The 20,404-nt window shown below is 36.9% G+C and overlaps 2 protein-coding genes across 2 annotated transcripts in view; one reads left to right on the plus strand and one right to left on the minus strand.

Moving 5' to 3' along the window:
* The window catches only part of SHOC1 (shortage in chiasmata 1), a 53,015-nt gene extending 38,956 nt beyond the window's left edge, over positions 1–14,059 (plus strand). Inside the window, exons 20-27 of the mRNA XM_084899187.1 lie at positions 721–838; positions 2,200–2,311; positions 3,107–3,225; positions 4,186–4,279; positions 5,966–6,097; positions 7,664–7,813; positions 8,451–9,438; positions 12,585–14,059. Of these exons, the coding sequence (XP_084755313.1) occupies positions 721–838; positions 2,200–2,311; positions 3,107–3,225; positions 4,186–4,279; positions 5,966–6,097; positions 7,664–7,813; positions 8,451–9,438; positions 12,585–12,685 (1,814 nt within the window). The 3' untranslated portion in view covers positions 12,686–14,059. The remainder of the gene's footprint in view (positions 1–720; positions 839–2,199; positions 2,312–3,106; positions 3,226–4,185; positions 4,280–5,965; positions 6,098–7,663; positions 7,814–8,450; positions 9,439–12,584) is intronic.
* A 215-nt stretch (positions 14,060–14,274) lies between these two features.
* On the minus strand, positions 14,275–20,393 carry GNG10 (G protein subunit gamma 10). The gene is made up of 3 exons (XM_084899288.1): positions 20,246–20,393; positions 16,691–16,822; positions 14,275–15,208 (listed from the first exon to the last, which is right to left on the minus strand). Exons 1-2 carry the CDS (start codon positions 20,324–20,326, stop codon positions 16,697–16,699), a joined length of 207 nt encoding a protein of 68 aa, XP_084755414.1. The 5' UTR covers positions 20,327–20,393; the 3' UTR covers positions 14,275–15,208; positions 16,691–16,696.
* Between the last annotated feature and the right edge of the window lie 11 nt (positions 20,394–20,404).

Consider the following 20,404-nt stretch of genomic DNA (forward strand, 5'->3'; position numbering starts at 1 on the left):
AGTCTCGGCTCCAATTTATATTTATGCAGAAAGTGTGAGAGGATCCTTTTCCCATATCTTTATAAGTCAGCATTATTAATCTTTTAGATATTTGACATAATTATAGGCAGAAAAAATTTTATAGTTGTGTTAGTTTGCATATCTGATTATTCATATCTTTTCAGATGTGAATTGATCTTGTATAGCCATTCTTTTGTAAGTTGCCTGTTTATGTCCTTTGTCCATTTATCTATTCAGGCATTTATTCTTTTCCTATTGATCTATATCATTTCCTATAGGTTATTGTACATAATTTTAAATTTTGAGCAGTATATTTACACAGTAAATGTCCAATATATATTTAAGTGAATAAAGCAGATTTTAATATTCTGTAAGATAATAATCCTATTTTATCTTTTCCATTTTTCTTTTTAATTAAGTGTACTTATGTGAGTATTGATAAGCAAAAATATAGGAGAAAGTCTGGAAGTATGTACTAAACTTTGTTTTAGTATATAGTAGTTTTAATAAAATCTGTTAACTTTTTCTAAGTAGTAGGATAACATGGTTTTTATTTTATTCTTCAGAACTTTCTTTATTCTGACTTCTGATGTTTTAAGTGAATATGTTTTTATTTTTATATGACTCCTTTAACATATACCTTGAACATGTTTAGTAAAAAATTAGGTAGAGTGAGGAATGAGAAAAAAGAGAAATATTTATAAATTTTCTGTTATTTAGGAAACAACTTTCTGGATAGTTTTGGTGGCTTTCTTTTGGAAATCCAGGTTCCATATGTGTTGTTTGCATCTGAAGGACTTCTTAATGCTCCAGAAATACTTCAGTTGTTAGAATCCAAGTAAGTTATAGATCTCATAACTTTAGCCAAGTATATATAATGGCTAAATATTATTCTATACTAGAGACCCAGTGCATGAAATTTGTGCCCTCGGGGCTCCTGTTCCCTCTCACAGTCTGGGACTCTTGGAGGATGTCCTACTGATAGCGGGGAGCGGCCTAAGCCAGCAGTCAGACAACCTTAGCGCTGCTGTGGAGGCAGGCGAGGCTTCCGCCACCACTCTGCACTCACCAGCTGTGAGCCTGGCTTCTGGCTGAGCGGTGCTGATCACCAGGGGCAGCTTCTGCATTGAGCATCTGCCTTCTGGTGGTCAGTGCACATTATAGCAACCGGTCATTCTGCCATTTGGTCAATTTGCATATTATACTTTTATTATATAGGATTATATGGTACTATTTCAGATTCAAGCCTGGTATTATATCACACAGGAATAGTTTTGCAGAAAGCTTATGTCAGTGTACATTTCTCTTCCTCTAGTACACCGTAATAATTATTAAATATTATTTTTCAGTAACAATTTTGTGAAGAAAAATATTGCATTATTGTTTAAATTTATATCTTAATTGTATTTCTTTTGGTTCTAGCAAATAAAAACATAAAATTCACAGACATGTATTCATAACTTTGTGTCATTGAGAATGATTATTCTATTAAAAAAAAAAAGAATAACTATTCTTATTTAGAGGACTTTCAGTCCTCCTAGGAAACAGGACTATGAGGGACTAAATGAATTTTCACATTTTTAGAACTTTAGTTCTAGGTTATATCAACACTGAGAATTTAAAATTATATAAAACACTTTATCAAGACATACTGTTGTCATAGTGATGTTAGAACTTGGGCTTTATCTCAAGGAAAGATGACTGTGCTGTGACCTTAGTTAAAATGCAGATTTACTTTCTATGCTTTTGTTTTTACAATATATCTCAAGGTTATGGGTCATTCACAGAAACCTCTGAGCTAATAAAAGGTAGTTTTAAAAAAAAGGTAGTTAAAATCTAAGTCAGTTTTAAGGAGAAAGAAAAGAAAATTCTGATAAATGCAGAATGTTTAGTCTCATAGCATGATGTTTTGGTTTCATTAGTTATTATTTAAAGAGCAGAATAAATTGGCTAATATATTTGTAATAGTATTGTGTTCAGTAATACTTAGCAAAGTACCTACGGCAACATAGCCAATGGATTTGTCATATGTACTGAGTAAATAATTTCATATCTCAATTTGATAAAATTGAATAAATTGATGTGTCAGAGAAAAAGCACAGTAGTTCAAATAATTTTATATGCAGAAGGACAGTAGTTTTTCTTAAAGAATTTTTTTAGTCATTTCATTATGTCACCCCCAGATATTGTATTTTACAGCTATAATATCACACTAGTGGAGAGATGCTGCAGTGAGTCGATGAAAATCTTTGGAGGTACGGAGGGTTATGTAGTAGTGACAGTTGATGAACACACTGCCATAATTTTGCAGGTAAAACTATACAATAAAAAATAAATCAAATAAATTAAAAATATATATAACCATGTAATTTTATTATTAGCTTTACTATAGAGAGCTTAACAAGATCTATTAATGATTTCTTCCAAAACTTTGCAAATAGGCCACAAGTGCCAAAATCATGACTGTGAAAACTGTCTATTACCAAGCTTCTTTGATGCTTATAATTTTTAACATACTTTAAGACAAGGCAAATATAGAATCCTTAATATTGTATATTGTCCTATTTTTAAGTGTATTTATATAATAATTATAGTGTTGAAAACTTTAAAAGCTAAATCCTAGCCACTATGTTTCTTAAAAGAGAGCAGTATTTTAGTCCATGATTGGTAATATGGGATTTCCTGTGAGGTAAGTTGGAATTGCCTATAAATAGCTGTTTTTTTTTAATGAGTGTCTCTTAAAAAATCCATATAGTTTATAATTTAAGATATAAAAATTATCTGAATCTTCTTGATGTTTGCTTAATTGAAGAAACCAGTTTGACAGTATGAAATAGAAATTAATGAGAAATATCATCAGCAAATGTTAAGAATATAATAATTATATGATGGAAACACAAAGCTCTGTTAGAGGTGTTTTTTTTAAAGATTTGTTTTTGTTCATTTGTTTAATATATTTTGTTTGTTTTTTCAGAAAATAGAAGCCCATGCTCATACTGCTCCTCAAACTATAATTTATATGCTATAGATTTTTGAAATATGGTACCAATAATTTCATAACAACTATTAACCTAGTGAATCTTTTTATTTTATTCATTACTGGTAGGATCTAGAAGAATTGAATTGTGAGAAGGCATCAGACAACATTATCATGAGACTGATGGCATTATCATTCCAGTACAGCTATTGTTGGATAATTTTATATGCCAAAAAAATAAACTCAGAGTAAGTAAACATTTCTTCATCTAAAGTCACATTCATATTTTTTAAGTTTTAATTCAGCCCTCTTCTGTGAATAGAAGTAGCTACACTACTCTTCTGCTTGCTCATCTAGTTTGCTTTAAGTCAGGGATTATCAAGGTGGAGGCATGTCCACAGGCAAACAAATCGAAATTTTGGAGATATGTTTCCCCTGGACCTGCTGTACAAATCATCCTCTCCTCCTCTACCTCCCTAAGAATTAGGAAGAGAGGATGATTTGTACTTATTGATAAGTATTGATGATGATTTGTACTTAATGATAAGTATTTCACTTATCATTACTTCTTAATTCTGGACTTGTCTGTTAAAAGATAAATCATTCTTAAATAACTTCTCTCTGAAACCTTATTAAACATACCAACTAATGAGCATCTTGCTATACTTTTTTCATTAATGTTCATTAATGAAGAATTATAAAAAAAAAAAAAATCCATGCCAAGACACTGACAGTAAGGGGATGAGTTAAATTTATCCCCTTCCTCCCTGCACCCTAGCATCCCTCAGATTTAACAATATTGTTTTTTAAATGGAGGTGGGGGGGAAAAATTTTTTTTCCCCAAAAAATTTCAAGTAGACAAAGACCCATGAGTCTGCCATACCAGTATTGTGTTAGCCAGGTTATTTTAACCAGTTAACTGCCACACATCCAAAATGGAAACCATCCCCACACACTATGATATTTTGAATTTAATTTTTAAAAATCAATTTGCAATGGATATTATAAAAAATGAATATATTACTCACAATTCAGGTGTTCTTGAATATTTTCAGTTGAAAATTCTCAAAAAAAATATTTTTAAAGCATCTATAGATGCTTATAGCGTACAAAGGGTTAATAACATGAAATATGGAAAACAAAATGAATTTTTAATAAGTATAATCAGATGTCAAGTGAGTGGAAGTATAGTAATATAATTTTTTTAGGTATTATTTTACAGAAAAGACACTTCATCACCTAGCACTGATTTATGCAGCTTTAGTTTCATTTGGACTAAAATCAGAAGAACTGGATGTAAAGGTATTCTTTTCCTATATGTTTGTTCATAAATATTTTTCTTAAACCAAAATTATACTCAAACTCATATACCCAATGAGAAGAAACATTAAAGGTAAACCAAAACTGCCTAAAAGTGAAATAAAGAACAGTTTTCAAATTAATGAATATTATTTCCACCTACACTTCAGTCCTAAAAGTCTTTAGTTTAATAAATATAAAATCATATTTTATCTCTGAATTACTACTTATATTTATTTGATACATAGCAGGATATGAATAAAAATAAACATATCCCTTGATCAAAAATGCTCACTTAGGAAAATATACCGGTACTTAGTTCTTATCTGCTATAAAATGGATATCTTAGGACATATATTTTGGTTATCTCTAGTCGTCTTTCTTAGCTCTTTTTTCAGTGTCATTGCTCTGAAATTTAGACATTCTTCCAAATCTGGGGCTCAGTACTCTTCTATTATCAAATATTCTCAAAACACCCAAAACTTAATAAAATAAAATTGGACTCAAACAGTGTACTTCTGTGCACTCTATACATATTTAATATAATTTAAAGAAAATATTTCTTTAGAGTACTTATATTCCCCAGTTATATACAAACAGTTTTATTTTTGAAAGTCTTGTGAAAGAAAAAATTGTTATAATTGTTTTTTGAGATTGGTACAGTCTTTGCTTTTTAAATTTCTACTACAGGACAGCATGTTTATATTTCTAAGACATCATTGTTTAGGCTAGTCCACATTAGACTGCTACCCCATGAACAATCTTTCCTTCAACGGAACCTAAAAGAAGATAAAAATAGAAATGAAAGAGGAAGAAAGAAATGCATGGAAGGGAACACAAGTGACAGACAGGAAGCAGGGGAAATGACAAAATTCTTTCTTAGAGTTTAGTTTAATACACACACACCTTTTTGGCAGCATTATCTTAGTATTAAATAAGCCAAAAATGCTAGGGATGGCTACCTCTAAATCAAAACCTTTTTTTAAAAAAATTGATTTGAGAGAGAGAGAGAGAGAGAGAAACATCAATAATGAGAGAGCATCATTGATCTGCTGCCTCTTGCCTGCCCCATGCTGAGGATCTAGTCTGCAGTTCGGGCCTGTGTCCTGACTGGGAATCAAACAGTGACCTCCTGGTCCACAGGTTGACGCTCAACCACTGAGCCACGCCGGCCAGGCTTTTTTTTTTTTTTTTTTTTAATAAAGCTTCAACTTCATCTGCAAATATCCTTTATTTTTAACTTTGTTTTTAACAAATCTTACACTATCTTTTTAAAGTTCTTATTTTAGTTGAGAACTACTAGGTTAACCTAGGAAAAGCAAAATATTAAACATTATTAGTGGTAGCCAAATTGCTTTTTCTTCTAAAATAGATTAAATATAATACCAAATAGATTTAAATGATGTTATTAATAAATGTCAATGGAAGTGAAGAAAAACAATTTAGTTCCAAAAATCCGAAACTACAAGAATATCATTCTTAAAGAAGGAAAGAAAATTGCTTATCCTCTCACACACACAAAAAAAAATGCCCTGGGTTTCACATAGACAAATTAATAAATTATATCTAAAATAGTGCTCAAAGATTAGACTCTATTGTTTTTTTTCCTAATAATTATAAACAATTTTTTAGTAATACAATTTGCTTCCAAATATTTTCTATAGTCTGACATTAAGATATATTTTTCAGCTAATAATTGCTCCAGGGGTGGAGGAGACTGCCTTGATTATCCGACAAATTGCTGACCACAATTTAATGACTTCAAAGAGAGATCCTCATGAATGGTTAGATAAATCCTGGCTTGAAGTTTCACCATCTAAGGTATATTTCCTAAGTAAATAAGTTAGATATTTTCAAAGCAAATATGAATACCTGTATTTGAATTCTCTTTTTGGTAGTATATTTTGTTCTCCAATGCTTGCATGAGCATATAGGACAATATCATGATGTACAACATTTATTTAGACCATTTTCTAGAAATATTTGTATTTGTTAATTTCACAGAACTATTTTAATGGGATCTTTTATAATGAACTTTCAAATCTAAGTTATTATAGGGTGATGTAATGACTTCAATGCCTAATATATTTAAAAACATAACTTTTTCTAATTCCTAAATTTAAACATTTAAAAATATTAAATTAATTAAGAAAATAACAAAATTTTATCATTTCATGATTTGTCAGTAATTTAATTATATTATTGAAACTTAGAGTTTTAAAGTACGTATAAGATTAAATAGTTAATTTTTAGAAATTCCTTTAGTTTGAGCATAAATATTTCCAAGATCTTATACCAACTCAGTGTTTCTGTTACCTTTATTTTTAAAATATATTCAAATCATGAAGCCATTAAAAAAAGAATGACAAGGCTCTTTATGTACTAATATGGAATAATCTCCAAGATAGATTGTTAAGTGAAACATCAAATTTTCAGGACAGAGCAAGCAGTATACTACCATTTGTGTAAAACAAGGGGAAATTAATATTTGTGTTTAATTATAAATTAATAAAATACCTCTGAAAGGATACCAAGAAATGATAACAATCTCCACAGAGAACTGGAGTAATGGGGTGAGAATGAGACTTTTCACCTTTCAGTACTTTAAAAGTTTTGAACCATGTGATTTTTACTTATTCAAAAATTAAAATTATAAAACAAATAAAATGTTCATATGTATTAAATCACAGAGCTTTTACGTGCTTAAACAGAACACAATACTATCAGCAAGTATGGGTATAATTAGCTATGACATGTATATGTATGTCCTACCAAGATATGTCAAATCTGCTCACATGTCTGTCATTTGATAAAAATCAGAGAGGGTACAAAAAGCCAGTGCAATTCAGGAAAAAGTAAAATATAGAGATGGCTGCTATAGTTCTAGACCCTGAAAACATACATTTTTAGATTGTCTGTTGTCAGGGTCAGTTCTGGTCAATAGAAGTTCTCCCCATATTAGTCTTTAAAACGAGGCTTTTCTTAGATTTTTAATGTATCTTAAGTATCATAAACATGGTTCATCTTAATCAAACAATGACAGTATATGGAATACAAAGGGAGAGTTAAAGAAATCTTGAGGTCCTATACTAAGTCTTGTAAAAGATTTCTCTTTAGACAATGTAGCATTGGTTAAAACAATTGTCATGTGAAGAAGGTGAACTGTAACACATCTTTTTGAATGTCTGATTAGACTGAATAAACTTTCAGGTCCTTCGCAATTCTGAGTGTATGAAAGTTTCTTTCTCTCTTAGCTATACTTTTTTCCAGACAGCTCAAACTGAATGTAGGTGCAATGACAAAAGTTTTAATCCAATAGAATGAGTAAAATAAAATGAGTCACTTTTAAAAGACCACTGGCTGATTAGTCCTTAAACTCTTTTCTAGGAAGAAATGTACTTACTTGATTTTCCATGTATTAACCCATTGGTGGCTCAGCTCATGTTAAATAAAGGGCCTTCACTCCACTGGATATTATTAGCAACTCTTTGTCAACTTCAGGAACTCCTACCTGAAGTTCCAGAAAAAGTATTAAAGGTTAGTTATTTAAGATCTATATTCTTATAAAGGTTTGTTTCCTTTCCATCTGAGAATGTATTTTTACAATAAGGGTATTCAAAATGAAGGAATCTAAGTGTAATTGTTTTGGACTTCACATAGCAAACAAATAAATTCCTTTAGCTAAATTTTATATAGAATTCTCATAGGTTGTCAATCACATTATACATTTTAAAGTTACCTTATACAAATAATTCAGTTTATTGCAATTTAAATTATTGTGAAATGTTAATGTGCCCCCAAATATTTAATTATAGACTCTATTCATGTGGATTTACATGATCTCTTCCAAACAATCCTGACACCCTTCATTATAGTAAAGAGAACTTTAGCTTCATTCGTAAAATGTTACATTTTTATCAAGGAAATGGTATTCATGTGTAACTTGTGTAATTAAAATTATTTTATAACATTAGAAAATTCAAATTACAATAAGTTTTTCATTTAACAGAGCCTAATTATGTTGTTATTACATGGGTCAATATAATACCTATAATAAACTACCTTCTTTATATTTAGCCTCCTTTCCATATGAATAAGCATTATTATGTATATTTATTTGACTGAGGTTAATATTGTATTTGTATTGTACTAACTAATTTTTAAATATTTTTAGCATTTTTGTGACATCACTTCCTTATTCAAGATTAATTCTCCGTCCATAACAAAATCACCTCAAATTTCATCATCTCAGGAAAATAGTAATCAAACTAGTACCTTCCCTTCTCAGAGTTCAGCTTCTGACCCTTCAGACTCTGCCATTCAAGAACATGAATATTACCAGTATTTACACTTAGGAGAGACAGGCCAGGAAGAAACAAACAGCACTTCAAACTATAACTTTTCCCTGAAGGAACTAAGAGAAAGAGAAGTGCCGTGCGTTTTACCACCTGTGACTTCTTCGAGTCAGACCAGCTATTGGAAAGACTCTAGTTGTAACCCTAACATAGAGAAAAATCCTTTTCTGATTAATATGGAATCAAGGAAAAATCCTTTTCTGATTAATATGGAATCAGCTGGTAACTCCTTTCTAGACCAGAATGATTCACAGACAGATGTCTTTTCTTTAGCTCTAACACAAATGAATCTTGAAAACAGAATATCACCAAACAACACTCAGAAGAGAGTTGCCCTTAATTTTACAAATTATCAGAGAAAGGGAACACATGAAGCCAAAATACCAATAAATAAAGAAGAATTTGCCCCTATCTTTTCTTTAGAAGGCTCTCAATCACTTCCTCATTGGAACTGTAAGGAAAATGTATGGGAACAGAATCACTCATTCAACCTACAGTATGGTTCAGAGCAGACTATGTGTGATAAATGGTATTCTCAGAGAGATAATGTATTCACTAATCAGCAGAAATGTCTATCAGATGAGTTAGAAGACCTCCTATACAAAAGTTCAAGTGCTGGGACTAAAGAGAATTTCTGGAAAGAATTACCATCTGTACCCAGTTTGGATTTGTTTTGTGCTTCTGATTCTAATATAAATCAAAAAGAATTCAACAATCTTTATTTCTACCAAAGAGGTAGAACATGTTTAGGACAGAAGAGGCATGGTGAACTTTCATCTGACTCAGGAGACAGGATATCATTAACAGGTAATGCTATTCAATAGTTGATAAACTATTCTCAAATGTAAATTAAGATGATATAACCATCTCAAATTTTTAGAAAAATATTTTTGTTTTAATGACTACACTTAAAGAGTCCTCAAGCCGAAACTGGTTTGGCTCAGGGGATAGAGCATCGGTCTGTGGACTGAAAGGTCCCAGGTTCGATTCCGGTCAAGGGCACATACATTGGCTGAGGGCACATCCCCAGTGGGGGATGTGCAGGAGGCAGCTGGTCGATGTTTCTCTCTCATCGATATTTCTAGCTCTCTATCCCTCTCCCTTCCTCTCTGTGGAAAATCAATTAAAAGAATTTTTTTTTTTTTAAAAAAGAGTCCTCAATAACTTTTGCTTCAAAAGAAAAATCAAAATTCTAATTAGAGATAGCTAAGAATATAAATGCAAATAAAATGTCAAATTCTTGTACCTTTAGATGAACTAAGCATTCAACTTCAGAAGTGAAAAATACAGAAAAAAATCTAAAATAGCAGAAGACTAAAATCAGAGATTAAACAGAGAAATCAGTGAATTAGAAAATTAATTTGTCAGGTAGGGATATTTAATGAACTAAAATTTATTAAGAGCTGCTTTTTAAAAAAATCTTTATTGTTGAAAGTATTACATATGTCCCCTTTTCCCCCCTATTCATCCCTTCCAGCCTGGCCCCACCCCAGTCCCAGGCCTTCACCAGCCTATTGTCTGTATCCATGGTTATGCATATATGTACCCAAATCAACCAAAAAACTTGTGTGTGTGTGTGTGTGTATACACACACACACACACACACACACACACACAAGTTTTTTTGTTGATTACTTCCCACCCACAAGAGCTTATTATATGCCAGGTGCCATTAAGGCCTCTTATGTGGATTATTTAATTCTGACAAGCCTGTTAAATAGATACTACAGTATTAGCTCTATTGTGCAATTAATGGTTCTGAACATTTAATCGTATCAGATTTTTAAAGGACAATTGTATTTCCTCACTTACGGTAATTACTAGAGGCCCAATGCGCGAAATTCGTGCAAGGGGCTTTGGCGGGCGCTTCTCCCTCAACCCCTGCCCAGCGCAGCTTCATCCTGAAGGACATCAGGGCTAATTAGCATATTTTATTATTATAGATACCTTTCTTTTGTGTCATTTCTCATTGCTACCTCCTGAACATCTAGAACAAAATGTTAAATTCTAATGGTCATACAAAGTGACCTTGCCATGATGGAGAATAAAAAAGGAAGAAGCTTAAGCTTCAAAGCTCCTCTTTTGCATAGGCCCTTTTGCAAACCTAGAGGGGTCCTGAAAACCTTGTTTTCTTTCTTTTATTAAAAGAGAACCTCCATGACTCACAAAACTTGGACTTGATCCCCTTTAATAGCCATAATTTCTTTGTTCTTGCTTTCAATGAGAAGTATTTTATCCCTAGTTTTGTAAGAATTATTGTGAGGAATAGATGCTGAATTTTATCCAAACTCTTTTTGGCACCTATTGGGATAAATCAAGCATGTTTTCTCCATTGACTTATTAAGGATTGTATTTATAAATTTAATAGTGTTGAATCATTTTTGCCATTTATATAATGAATTGGTTTTGAGGGGTGATTTTTAAAATATGCTAAACATGGTTGCTAATGTTTATGATTTTCATATCTATATTCATAATGAAATTAATCTATTGTGTTATTTGTGCTTTTTTGCATTTTGAAATGAGGATTATTCCAGCTTCATAAATGAACTAGATGAAAATTCCATTTTTATTTCTCCCCTAGAACAAATTAAGCATGCAAATCATTATATTTTCTTGAACATAGGGCCCCCGTATAGAATAATTCTCCCATTTTCTCAATGAGATTTCAGAAAATATTTTAAAATAAATTTTAATATTTAAGCTCTTAGGATATAGATGGAATAGACATTAATTTAATTATAAATATATATTTTTAAAAATTATATGTAAACTAGAGGCCCAGTGCACAAAATTTGTGCACTCAGGTGGGGGGGGGGGGTCCCTCAGCCCAGATTGCAAGAGGGCGCAGGCCAGGACAAGAGACCCCACCCGTGAATGATCAAGGCCGGGGAGGGATGTGGGAGGTTGGCCAGCCAGGGAGGGACTTCGGGAAGGCTCCAGGGCATGTTCAACCTGTCTCACTCAGTCCTGATTAGCAGGACCCCAGCAGCAAGCTAACCTAATGGTCAGAGCATCTGCCTCCTGGTGGTCTGTGCACGTCATAGCCAGTGGTTGAGTGGCCTTAGCATATTAATAGCATATTACGCTTTGATTGGTTGAATGGCCGACTTGGCATTTAGCATATTAGACTTTTATTATATAAGATACTTTCCAATTATTTCCATAGAATAATTTCATTCAAATAGTTCACATAAATCTCTGATGATAGTATCTTCATATAACTATGGCAACTTTAGACTTTTACTGTGTAAAGTAAAAGTCTCCAAATATGTTTAATATATAACACATTTTGAATTCATATTGATGCAATCCTAGAAAATTTATCCAAAGCCATTGGCATAACCTCAAGATAATTTCCATTTGTCCTTTAAGTGTATATTTGTGATATCTACGATAAAATTATCTACATTATTTTTTAAAATTTCCTTATAATGGCATCCAACTTTTGCAATTATGAGATTATATTTCCAGAAATAATCACTAGAATGGTTTTTAAATTTTTAGCTTCCTTTTATACTGATTTAATCAATCAAGGCTATTTCAGGCTAGAGTATATCATATAAAATATAGTTGTCAGGTAGGTCCACACTTCACCACCATCTATCATATATTAGTTTGAGATAAATTTTACAACATTATATGTATGGGTTAAAGAACAGGCTTACTGAAGGAAAACTTAAAGGCAAGAGTCTTTAATCAGGAGAAAGTTATTTGTATAAGGTGTGGCCATACAAATATATGTTTATAACACTAATTAGTACTGGGCCATTACATATAGGTGCATTTATGCTAAAAGTTTAATTTTAATAGTCACTATTTTATCCCAGTTTGAAAACTTTAAAACTTCACAGGTGATGAAAAGAAAAGATCTATCTGAATAGTTGGAAAAAAATAGCTATACTTCATTATTTTCAGCACTAAAATGGTTTTCCTTTTTCTCCTTTTAACAGATCTCACATGTTCACAACTACCGCAATTCAAAAAGCGACGTCTAATGTATGAAAAAGTCCCTGGTAGAGCTGATGGACAAACTCGTCTGAGGTTTTTTTGAGAAGAAAAAAAAAAAAAAAAAAATAGTGCTACATGGCACATTCCATTGTTTTTGTTGATAGACCAATCACAAAATGATTTAGATTTGGTCATACCTTAAAGAAAATGCAATTATTCTTAGATGTTCTCAGTTTTCTATATTAAATGTTCATCACATACGTTCTGCCCCATAGTTTGCATATTCAAATATTTCTGGATTGGCCCTTGTTAGGGAGCCAAAAGTGTGAGTTCAGCCTCCAAGGCTCTCCAACTTCCCAGATTGGCTCTTGCAATAGAAAATTCTATTCTTTCCCTGAGAGTCTTTCATTTCCCTGGGAGGTTTCCAGATAAGAGGGAGTTATTAGCATTTAGGTTCATTGCTGGTGATAGTGATGCTGGCCTCTGAGGTCTTGTGAGAGGCCTTATTCCCAAGTTCCAAAGCCCAGTCAAACTTTGTAGCCCTCATCAGAATACCCCTTGTGTCTGTCTCTCATTGTGACAGATATAAGATACTCCTCCTCGTTCCACTGAAACTCAGCATACACCTGGCATCAACAATAGGGTGCCCCACCCCTGGCCTCTCATTGTAGGAGCCTGGATATTCTCCCCAAATATTGAGCCCCACCCTAAAACAAGGGATCCCACCGATCGAAAAGCCTGAGTTGGAGGGGATGGGAAGGCAAACTGGAGCAATCCAAAATATTTAGGACATTTGCATCTGTGTTCGTGAGATGTCTCAAGTTTTCTTGTATTATAGTAGCAAGATTTTGCTGAAGGAAAACGCGGACTAGGAGACGTTCTTGTGAGTTGTTTCTATTTTACACATTAAAAGCTGTACATAATCAATGTATACAACTTGGTGAGTTTGGAGATAAGTGAAACCATCACCACAGTCTATGCCATGAACCTAGTCATTACCTCCAAAAGGTTCCCCTGCCCTCTTAGGTATTATTTTTGTGATAAGAACAGTTAACATAAAATCTGCCTTGTTAGCAAATTTTTAAGTATAGAGTATTGTTAATTATAGGCACTAGGCTGTAAGCAGATCTCTAGAACTTACTCAACTTATAAATTAAAATTTGTTTGTTAATGGAGATTTTTAAAAATGCTTGTTGTTAAGATGGAGAATGGAAGTAGTTTAAATGGTGATAGAAAAGATCTAATGGAGAAGCTGAAGATACAGGAGAGAAAGGATAATTGATAGTGTGACATTTCAGAGAAGGTGAACCAGATCCAGAGAACACATACAAGGGCTAGAAAGGGACACCTGAATTATGATCAAATGAAAGGAGTTCAGATTACTTACATTTGTAAGTTTAGTGGCCAGAACTTAAGGGAGTACTTACCTAATGGCTTCTGTTTTCTCTATTGTAACAATATTATGCTAAAAAAAAAAAAAATCTTCATTTATTTATTTATGGTTTTATACATAGTTATTTCAAGAGCAAATGCCAGCAATTGAGATATTTCTGTATATTATACATATGTCTATTTTTTTTTACAAAATTGTACAAGTACTTATAAACAAATTTATATTTCCCACGTCTAGCACTCAATCTCACAAGCAAACAGAAATCTGTGAAACCGTAAAACAAAATCAGACACAAAATGTTGTTGTCATAGAAAATAATGAGTTAAGCAGAAATTTTATTTCCAAGCTCTTCAAAAATTATTACAAACACAAATAAAATATCCATTTTAAAGTGTCTCAAATTAAATCAAAGGCACATAATCAAGGAAAAACACTTATGACATTAAGAATCCATTTAGCTTGTAAGATTTTCACATTGCTTTGCTTTTAATCACTTGCAATATTCTGTAAGTCACATTTTAAACATACTTGAAAGCTATGAAATAATTTAGTATTTTTTTAAGTATAACCACAACTATGAAGTAAAGTAACTTAAGAAGACAAAGATCAGATCTCTGGCATACAAAAATGGGGAGATCTAATACTCAACACATTAATTTTTCCAAACAAGATTGCTAACAGCTTCCATATTTAGTGTTAAAAATAAAAGTCTTCTCACAAAAATCAAGACATCACTTGATTAATAAAGTCTGTTCTTTCCCCCAATTTTATACTTTCCTGCCTTCATTTGAAATTACAAATTCATGAGAAAAGGACATATTTTGTTATGGTGTAAAAATCTTAACAACAAATTACAAATATTCAACTTTTTAATAAAAATGTTTTCCTTCCCAAAATGTAAACATCCAGTAAATAAAACATACATAATATTTCAGGTCTAGAAATATTAATAATTCACTTATGAAAGAGGTGCATTTTTGTATATTCGGTGGTAGGGTTTTTGTTTTTCTTAAGGATAAAGCACTTCACCAAACAAACCAGGCCATTATTATATAAAAGTCTTCTCCTTCACCCAGTTTCCTAATTTGAGTTGAAACCCATCAATTTCTGTAGAATTTTGGCTTTAGGAAGGTCTGAATAGGTAAGTCATTTGATTAGAGAACAATGTTTTCATGAGACTTGGAGGCAGTCATTCATCACCATGCCTGAAGGTTTCCTTAGCAAACTTCTTTCCTAATGGAAAGAGAATTTGGTTCATTTTCACTTTAGTAAGATTTACACATGAAATTAACAGTCAGCGTTTCATAGGGCACTTTAGTATTCTCAAAGCAGAGAGTAACAAGTTAATTTTAAAAACCCCTCCAAACCACACTACTGAAAGAGTAGCACCCATGAAAGTGCTCTGTAAAAAGAAAAATTCTATGCCAACATGTAACTACTACCTTAATACCATAAATGTGGGCATTTTTAAAAATATATATTTTATTGATTTTTTACAGAGAAGAAGGGAGAGAGATACAGAGTAGAGAGTTAGAAACATCGATGAGAGAGTCATCGATCAGCTGCCTCTTGCATGCCCCCTACTGGGGATGTGCCTGCAACCAAGGTACATGCCCTTGACCGGAATCGAACCCGGGACTTTCAGTCCGCAGGCCAGCGCTCTATCCACTGAGCCAAACCGGTTTCGGCAAATGTGGGCATTTTTAATTAAAAGGTACAACAGTAGCTAGTAGCTGATAATATTACTTCTTTTTAGTATGCATAATTCCCTTTATATGTATGAAAAAGGACCTAAAATGATTATGTACTGTATGAAAACCCATACAAACACAAAATTTGAACATGTTGGCCCCAAAAGACTCTCAAAGCTACTCACTGAATTCTTCCAAAAAAAGGAAAAATGTGAATGAGATCCCATAAAATCCATCACAACCCATGACATTTCTAATATGACACAAAAGATATGTTTTCATTCCAATGTTTGGCTTTTAAAGCTCTTTTAACCAGACTCACACTTTCCCCTCTAGCTACATTAAAGCTTCCTCCGTTAAACAGAGATAGCCTGGCCAGTTTGGCTCAGTGGTTAAGCATCAACCTATGAACCAGGAGGTCACGGGTCAGTGCCCACTCAGGCACATGCCTGAGTTGTGGGTTTGATCCCCAGTAGGGGGCGTGCAGGAGGCAGCCCATCAATGATCTCTCTCATCATTGATATTTCTCTCTCTCCCTTCTTCTTTGAAACCAATAAAAATATTAAATAAGTGAAATAGAGATGTATTCTGAAGCCTGTGAAAGAAATCACAGCTGGTAGTAAAAACAACTCTCCTCCTCTGGGGAGGCCTTTGTCCCAAGAGTAGCAAGTGAGTTGACAGCACCAAGCAGCAAACGACAACTCTGGGACGGTGTAAGGACAGAGAGAATAGGGTTCAAGTCAACAAATGGCCACCAGCTAACTCATCACAGAGCGCAAGGACATGAAGATATTAACCTCTTGGGAGATAGTGCCCAAGAGGATTGAGACTCTCTTGATTAGGTGCAATCCACAGGCAGGGTAAATACAGACTAGAGTCACCCCTCAGGGATAGTTGTGCATTTGGCTGCTTTTCTTTTTAATTCCCCCAAGAAGAGTAGATACTCAAAACACAGTTGCCCACATCCTTTGGGAGCCCTGTGATAGTGCCATGGCCCTAAGCCGGCACAGTGGATCAAGCTCACCAGTCTTCAGAGTAAAGCACAGGATCTGGGCTCCCGGAAGGGGTTGCTGCCCGCTGGAACTCCGACCAGCAGGGCATCCTTGCAGGCATTCTGCATGCAGTACTGCTGAAGCTCGGCAGCCGCCTGAGAGACCTGAAACCAAAGGACTACAGCATGACATGCTGCCACCAGCCAGACCCACCCGCCCTCAGCCAGACCCACCCGCCCACAGCCCTTTGACATTCTGACAAATGCTCTTGCAGCCTGACCAGACCCACCCGCCCACTGCCAGACCCACCCGCCCCCAGCCAGACCCACCCGCCCTCAGCCAGACCCACCTGCCCACAGCCCTTTGACATTCTGACAAATGCCCTTGCAGCCTGACCACACTTTTTGTGACTGCCGAAAGTCTCGTTTTTGCTGAAAGTTCTAATAACTGAACTCCAAAGAGGAAAGGTTACAATAGCTATGAACTCTGATTTAGGATATTTTTGGTTGCTTATTTAACAAAAGAAAATGCAGCCTCTCTGATTCATTTAGTATTCTAGTTCTGAGACTAAATTGGTACAGAAATAGCTCATGCAGTGTCCCTTTTTCACTCATAAAGTATGCATTGATATATGCATGTTTGCCAAGTGAGCACACTGTTTAATGTATACAAGGCTCGGGTTTCATCCGGTGTGCTCAGAACTAGTTCCCCCACCGCGCTTGGAGGCAGGATAGCTTGTTGGTGAACAGAGCAGCCTCGGGGACTGGATTGTCTGGGCTCAAATTCAGCTGTGTCCCTACCTTGTACGAACATGTCCCGTTTCTTAGCTTCTTGTTTTCTCATCAGTGAGTTGTATTTAGTAATAGTACCCACTTCGTTGGATTGATGTGATGATTTGAGTTAATGCATGCAAAGCACTCAGAATAATGCTGACACACAATTAGCAATAGACTAGTATATGTGGCAGATTGTAGAAAAGTCACAATATTTTGCAACTCCTCCCACCAAAAGATGGAGTCTGTTTACCATTTCTTGAATCTGAGCTTGTTGTGACTTGCTTTGACCAGGAGAATGTAGTAGAAATAATGGGCAAGCTCCAAGCCGTGGCTAGAAGCGCCTTTGCAGTTCTCTCTCTTGCTGTGATTAGAATCCTGAAATCACCATCTGATAATACCGAGCTAGATGACGCGAGATCGTGTGGAAGAGCAGCAGAAAGCCAGCCCCCAGCCACCTGCCTGCCAACCCCCAGATACGTGAGGGAAGCCACCCCATATTACCCAGCCACCAGCCAACCCCCCACTTGACTGCAGATGCACAGGAGGGCCCAGCAAAGACCAGCAGAACTATACAGTGGAACCCAGCTTAAACTGCTGGCCTAAGCATCGTTGAGTTAGTAAATGTCATTTTAAGTCACAGCATTGGTTCCATGTTATTCTGCCTTTTTTCTTATCTTCCATTTGATGCATATTTGAAGACTTTCTTCACTTCCCATTTTTCTTTTCACTTTTTAAAATGTTTTTATTCATTTCAGGGAGAGGGAGAGATAGAAACATCGATGAGAATCACTCCCAAAGTGCTGCCTGTGAGAAGCCGTTAAAGCACCCCAGATCTGCCACCCTGAGCACATCCCTCAATTACGTTTATTATCTGTGTGCCTTGAACAATTTACGCCAATTCTCCAGATCTCGGTTTCATCTCCCATAATTATTTTTTTAATGTAGATAAGAATCGGTTCCCTAGCTGCTTCCCAGCGTAGGCATCTGGCTGTTTTCCTCTCCACCTCAGGTCTCTGCATCATCTTCACCACTGGCTACACCCCCAGGTCCAGTTCCCTGACCTCCTCTCCGCAAACAACCTTCTCCATGCCAACAGTCACGGCCAAGACTTGCTAACTGCTCCACAACTGAAATGTTATACTCCCACATCCTGCTTTCTGATCACCATCTCTCCTTCCCATCCAGGGCGCTGCTTCCTGGCCTGGCTACGCCTGCTCTTTGCTCTCAGAGAGAATGCGACCTTCCCTTTCCTCCAGCCCATCGCCAGGAGGCTGCACGGTTCTGTCTCCCTCCAGCCCGGGCTCAGGCTCTTTCTGGGCAGACCCTCAAACCCCTTGCCCTCCACGCCCACCTCCATCTCTCTGGCATATCTTCCCTGCTAACCCACTTACTTGGATCAACTACCCTGCAGGTGGCACTCAGATTCCTGGGTGGCCAAATGCAGCGGGAGGAGAAAAAGCAAAGGAGTGCAAGGGGTCTCCTCTCTCACAGGAGCTGGGTCTTGAACATCACAAGGTGTCTATGGATGTGCCTGGTAAGAAAGAGCACTCTCCCGCCACCCTCGCTCTGGAGATTCCATTGGCTCCCTTTCCTCTGCCCCAAAGAAAATGTAGCCTTCTATTTCACAAAGAAAACTGTTATCATACAAATCCTTAACCTAGAAACATCTACCTTTATTCATATCCTCTCCCACCTTTCTGCCTGTCTCAAAAGGCACCCTTCTAATCCCAGCCCCCCAACCCCATCTCCCTCCAAATCTCCTTCTCCCTTTGTTCCTTTGCTCAACGCAAAACATGGCTTTTTTGTTTCCTACTTTAAAAAAAGGTGTTTCCTTTTGAAAACCAGACTTCTCTCTTTTTAAGTCTGCCTACATTATTACAATCCAGATTCTGCTCCTCCTCCTACTGAAACCTCTTCAGCATACCGTCCGTCTCTTTCCCGTGTTTTATACACTTCACATCACTGTCTGAAACTATTTATTGTTAACGTGTTTCCTGTTTCTCTTCCCAACTAGAATTGCCGTACGCTCAGGACCTAGGAGAGTGCCGGATACGGAGAACGGGCCTACGAGGTCATGGACCAGCACAGCGGTGTCCACACACGCACACACTCTGCAGCTGATGCTACCTGTCCTAGCTGCTCAGCACAGAAGCCTTTTCACCAACTGAGACAATACCCTCTGGACGTGGTTCTCCTCAGCCTTCTCCTCTGCAGGTGCCCGGCTCCCTGCCCCGGCCTCTCACCAACACCCCTTCCCGCCCTGGATCTTCCCCTGCATCCTTCAGCCTTGGCCTCCGAGCTTCGGCCCATGCAGCCCAACACCTTCTGGACGCCCCTCGAAGCCCACGGATCCAAAACTGGCCTCGTCGTCCCCCTCCCTCCCTGTGGCTCTCTCCCTCCCTTCCCACTCCCCATCCCCGGCGCTGCAGGGAACGGCCGCGCCAGCCCCGGTTACGACGCCGGAACCCTGAGCAGCGCCTCCCTGCCCCCCCCCCCACCCCCCCAGTCCATCACCCCCCAGTCCATCATCCCCCAGGCCGTCCATTCATTCGGTCGCCCCGCATCCCCGGCCTCACCCTCGCGCACCGACGAGGAAACGCCGAGGGGCGCTCAGTCCCGCCCCCCCTGCCCCCGCGGGGCCAGCAAGCCCGTCTCCCCGGCGCCCCGGCCTCCAGGCCCTCCCCGCGGGCCCGCCTCCCCGCCGCCCGGGAGCCCGGATCCCGCTCGGCCCGGCGGCGGCTCCCATCCCTCCCGGCCCAGCCATCCTCCTCCCGCCGCCCGCCCTGGGACGCCCTCCGCCTCCGCCCGCACCTTGATCCTCTCCACGCCGGCCTCCAGCCTGAGCTGCTCCACCAGGCGCTGCAGGGCGTACACGCTGGCCCCGGAGGACATGGCGGCGGCGGCGCAGCGGAGGGCCGGGACCCGGAGCGGAGGGCCGGGCCGGGCCGGGGCGGGGAAACCGCTGCGCCC

Source organism: Pipistrellus hanaki (genome assembly GCF_964339955.1).
Source record: "Pipistrellus hanaki genome assembly, chromosome: 11".
In the NCBI taxonomy this organism is placed as follows: Eukaryota; Metazoa; Chordata; class Mammalia; order Chiroptera; family Vespertilionidae; genus Pipistrellus; species Pipistrellus hanaki.

Bases quoted from the DNA above. Each gene is read 5' to 3' on its own strand.
- GNG10 (XM_084899288.1), bottom strand. From the start codon at position 20,326: ATGTCCTCCGGGGCCAGCGTGTACGCCCTGCAGCGCCTGGTGGAGCAG. The intron at 16,823-20,245 runs GTGCGGGCGGAG...CTTTGGTTTCAG, and splicing joins CCGGCGTGGAGAGGATCAAG to GTCTCTCAGGCGGCTGCCGA.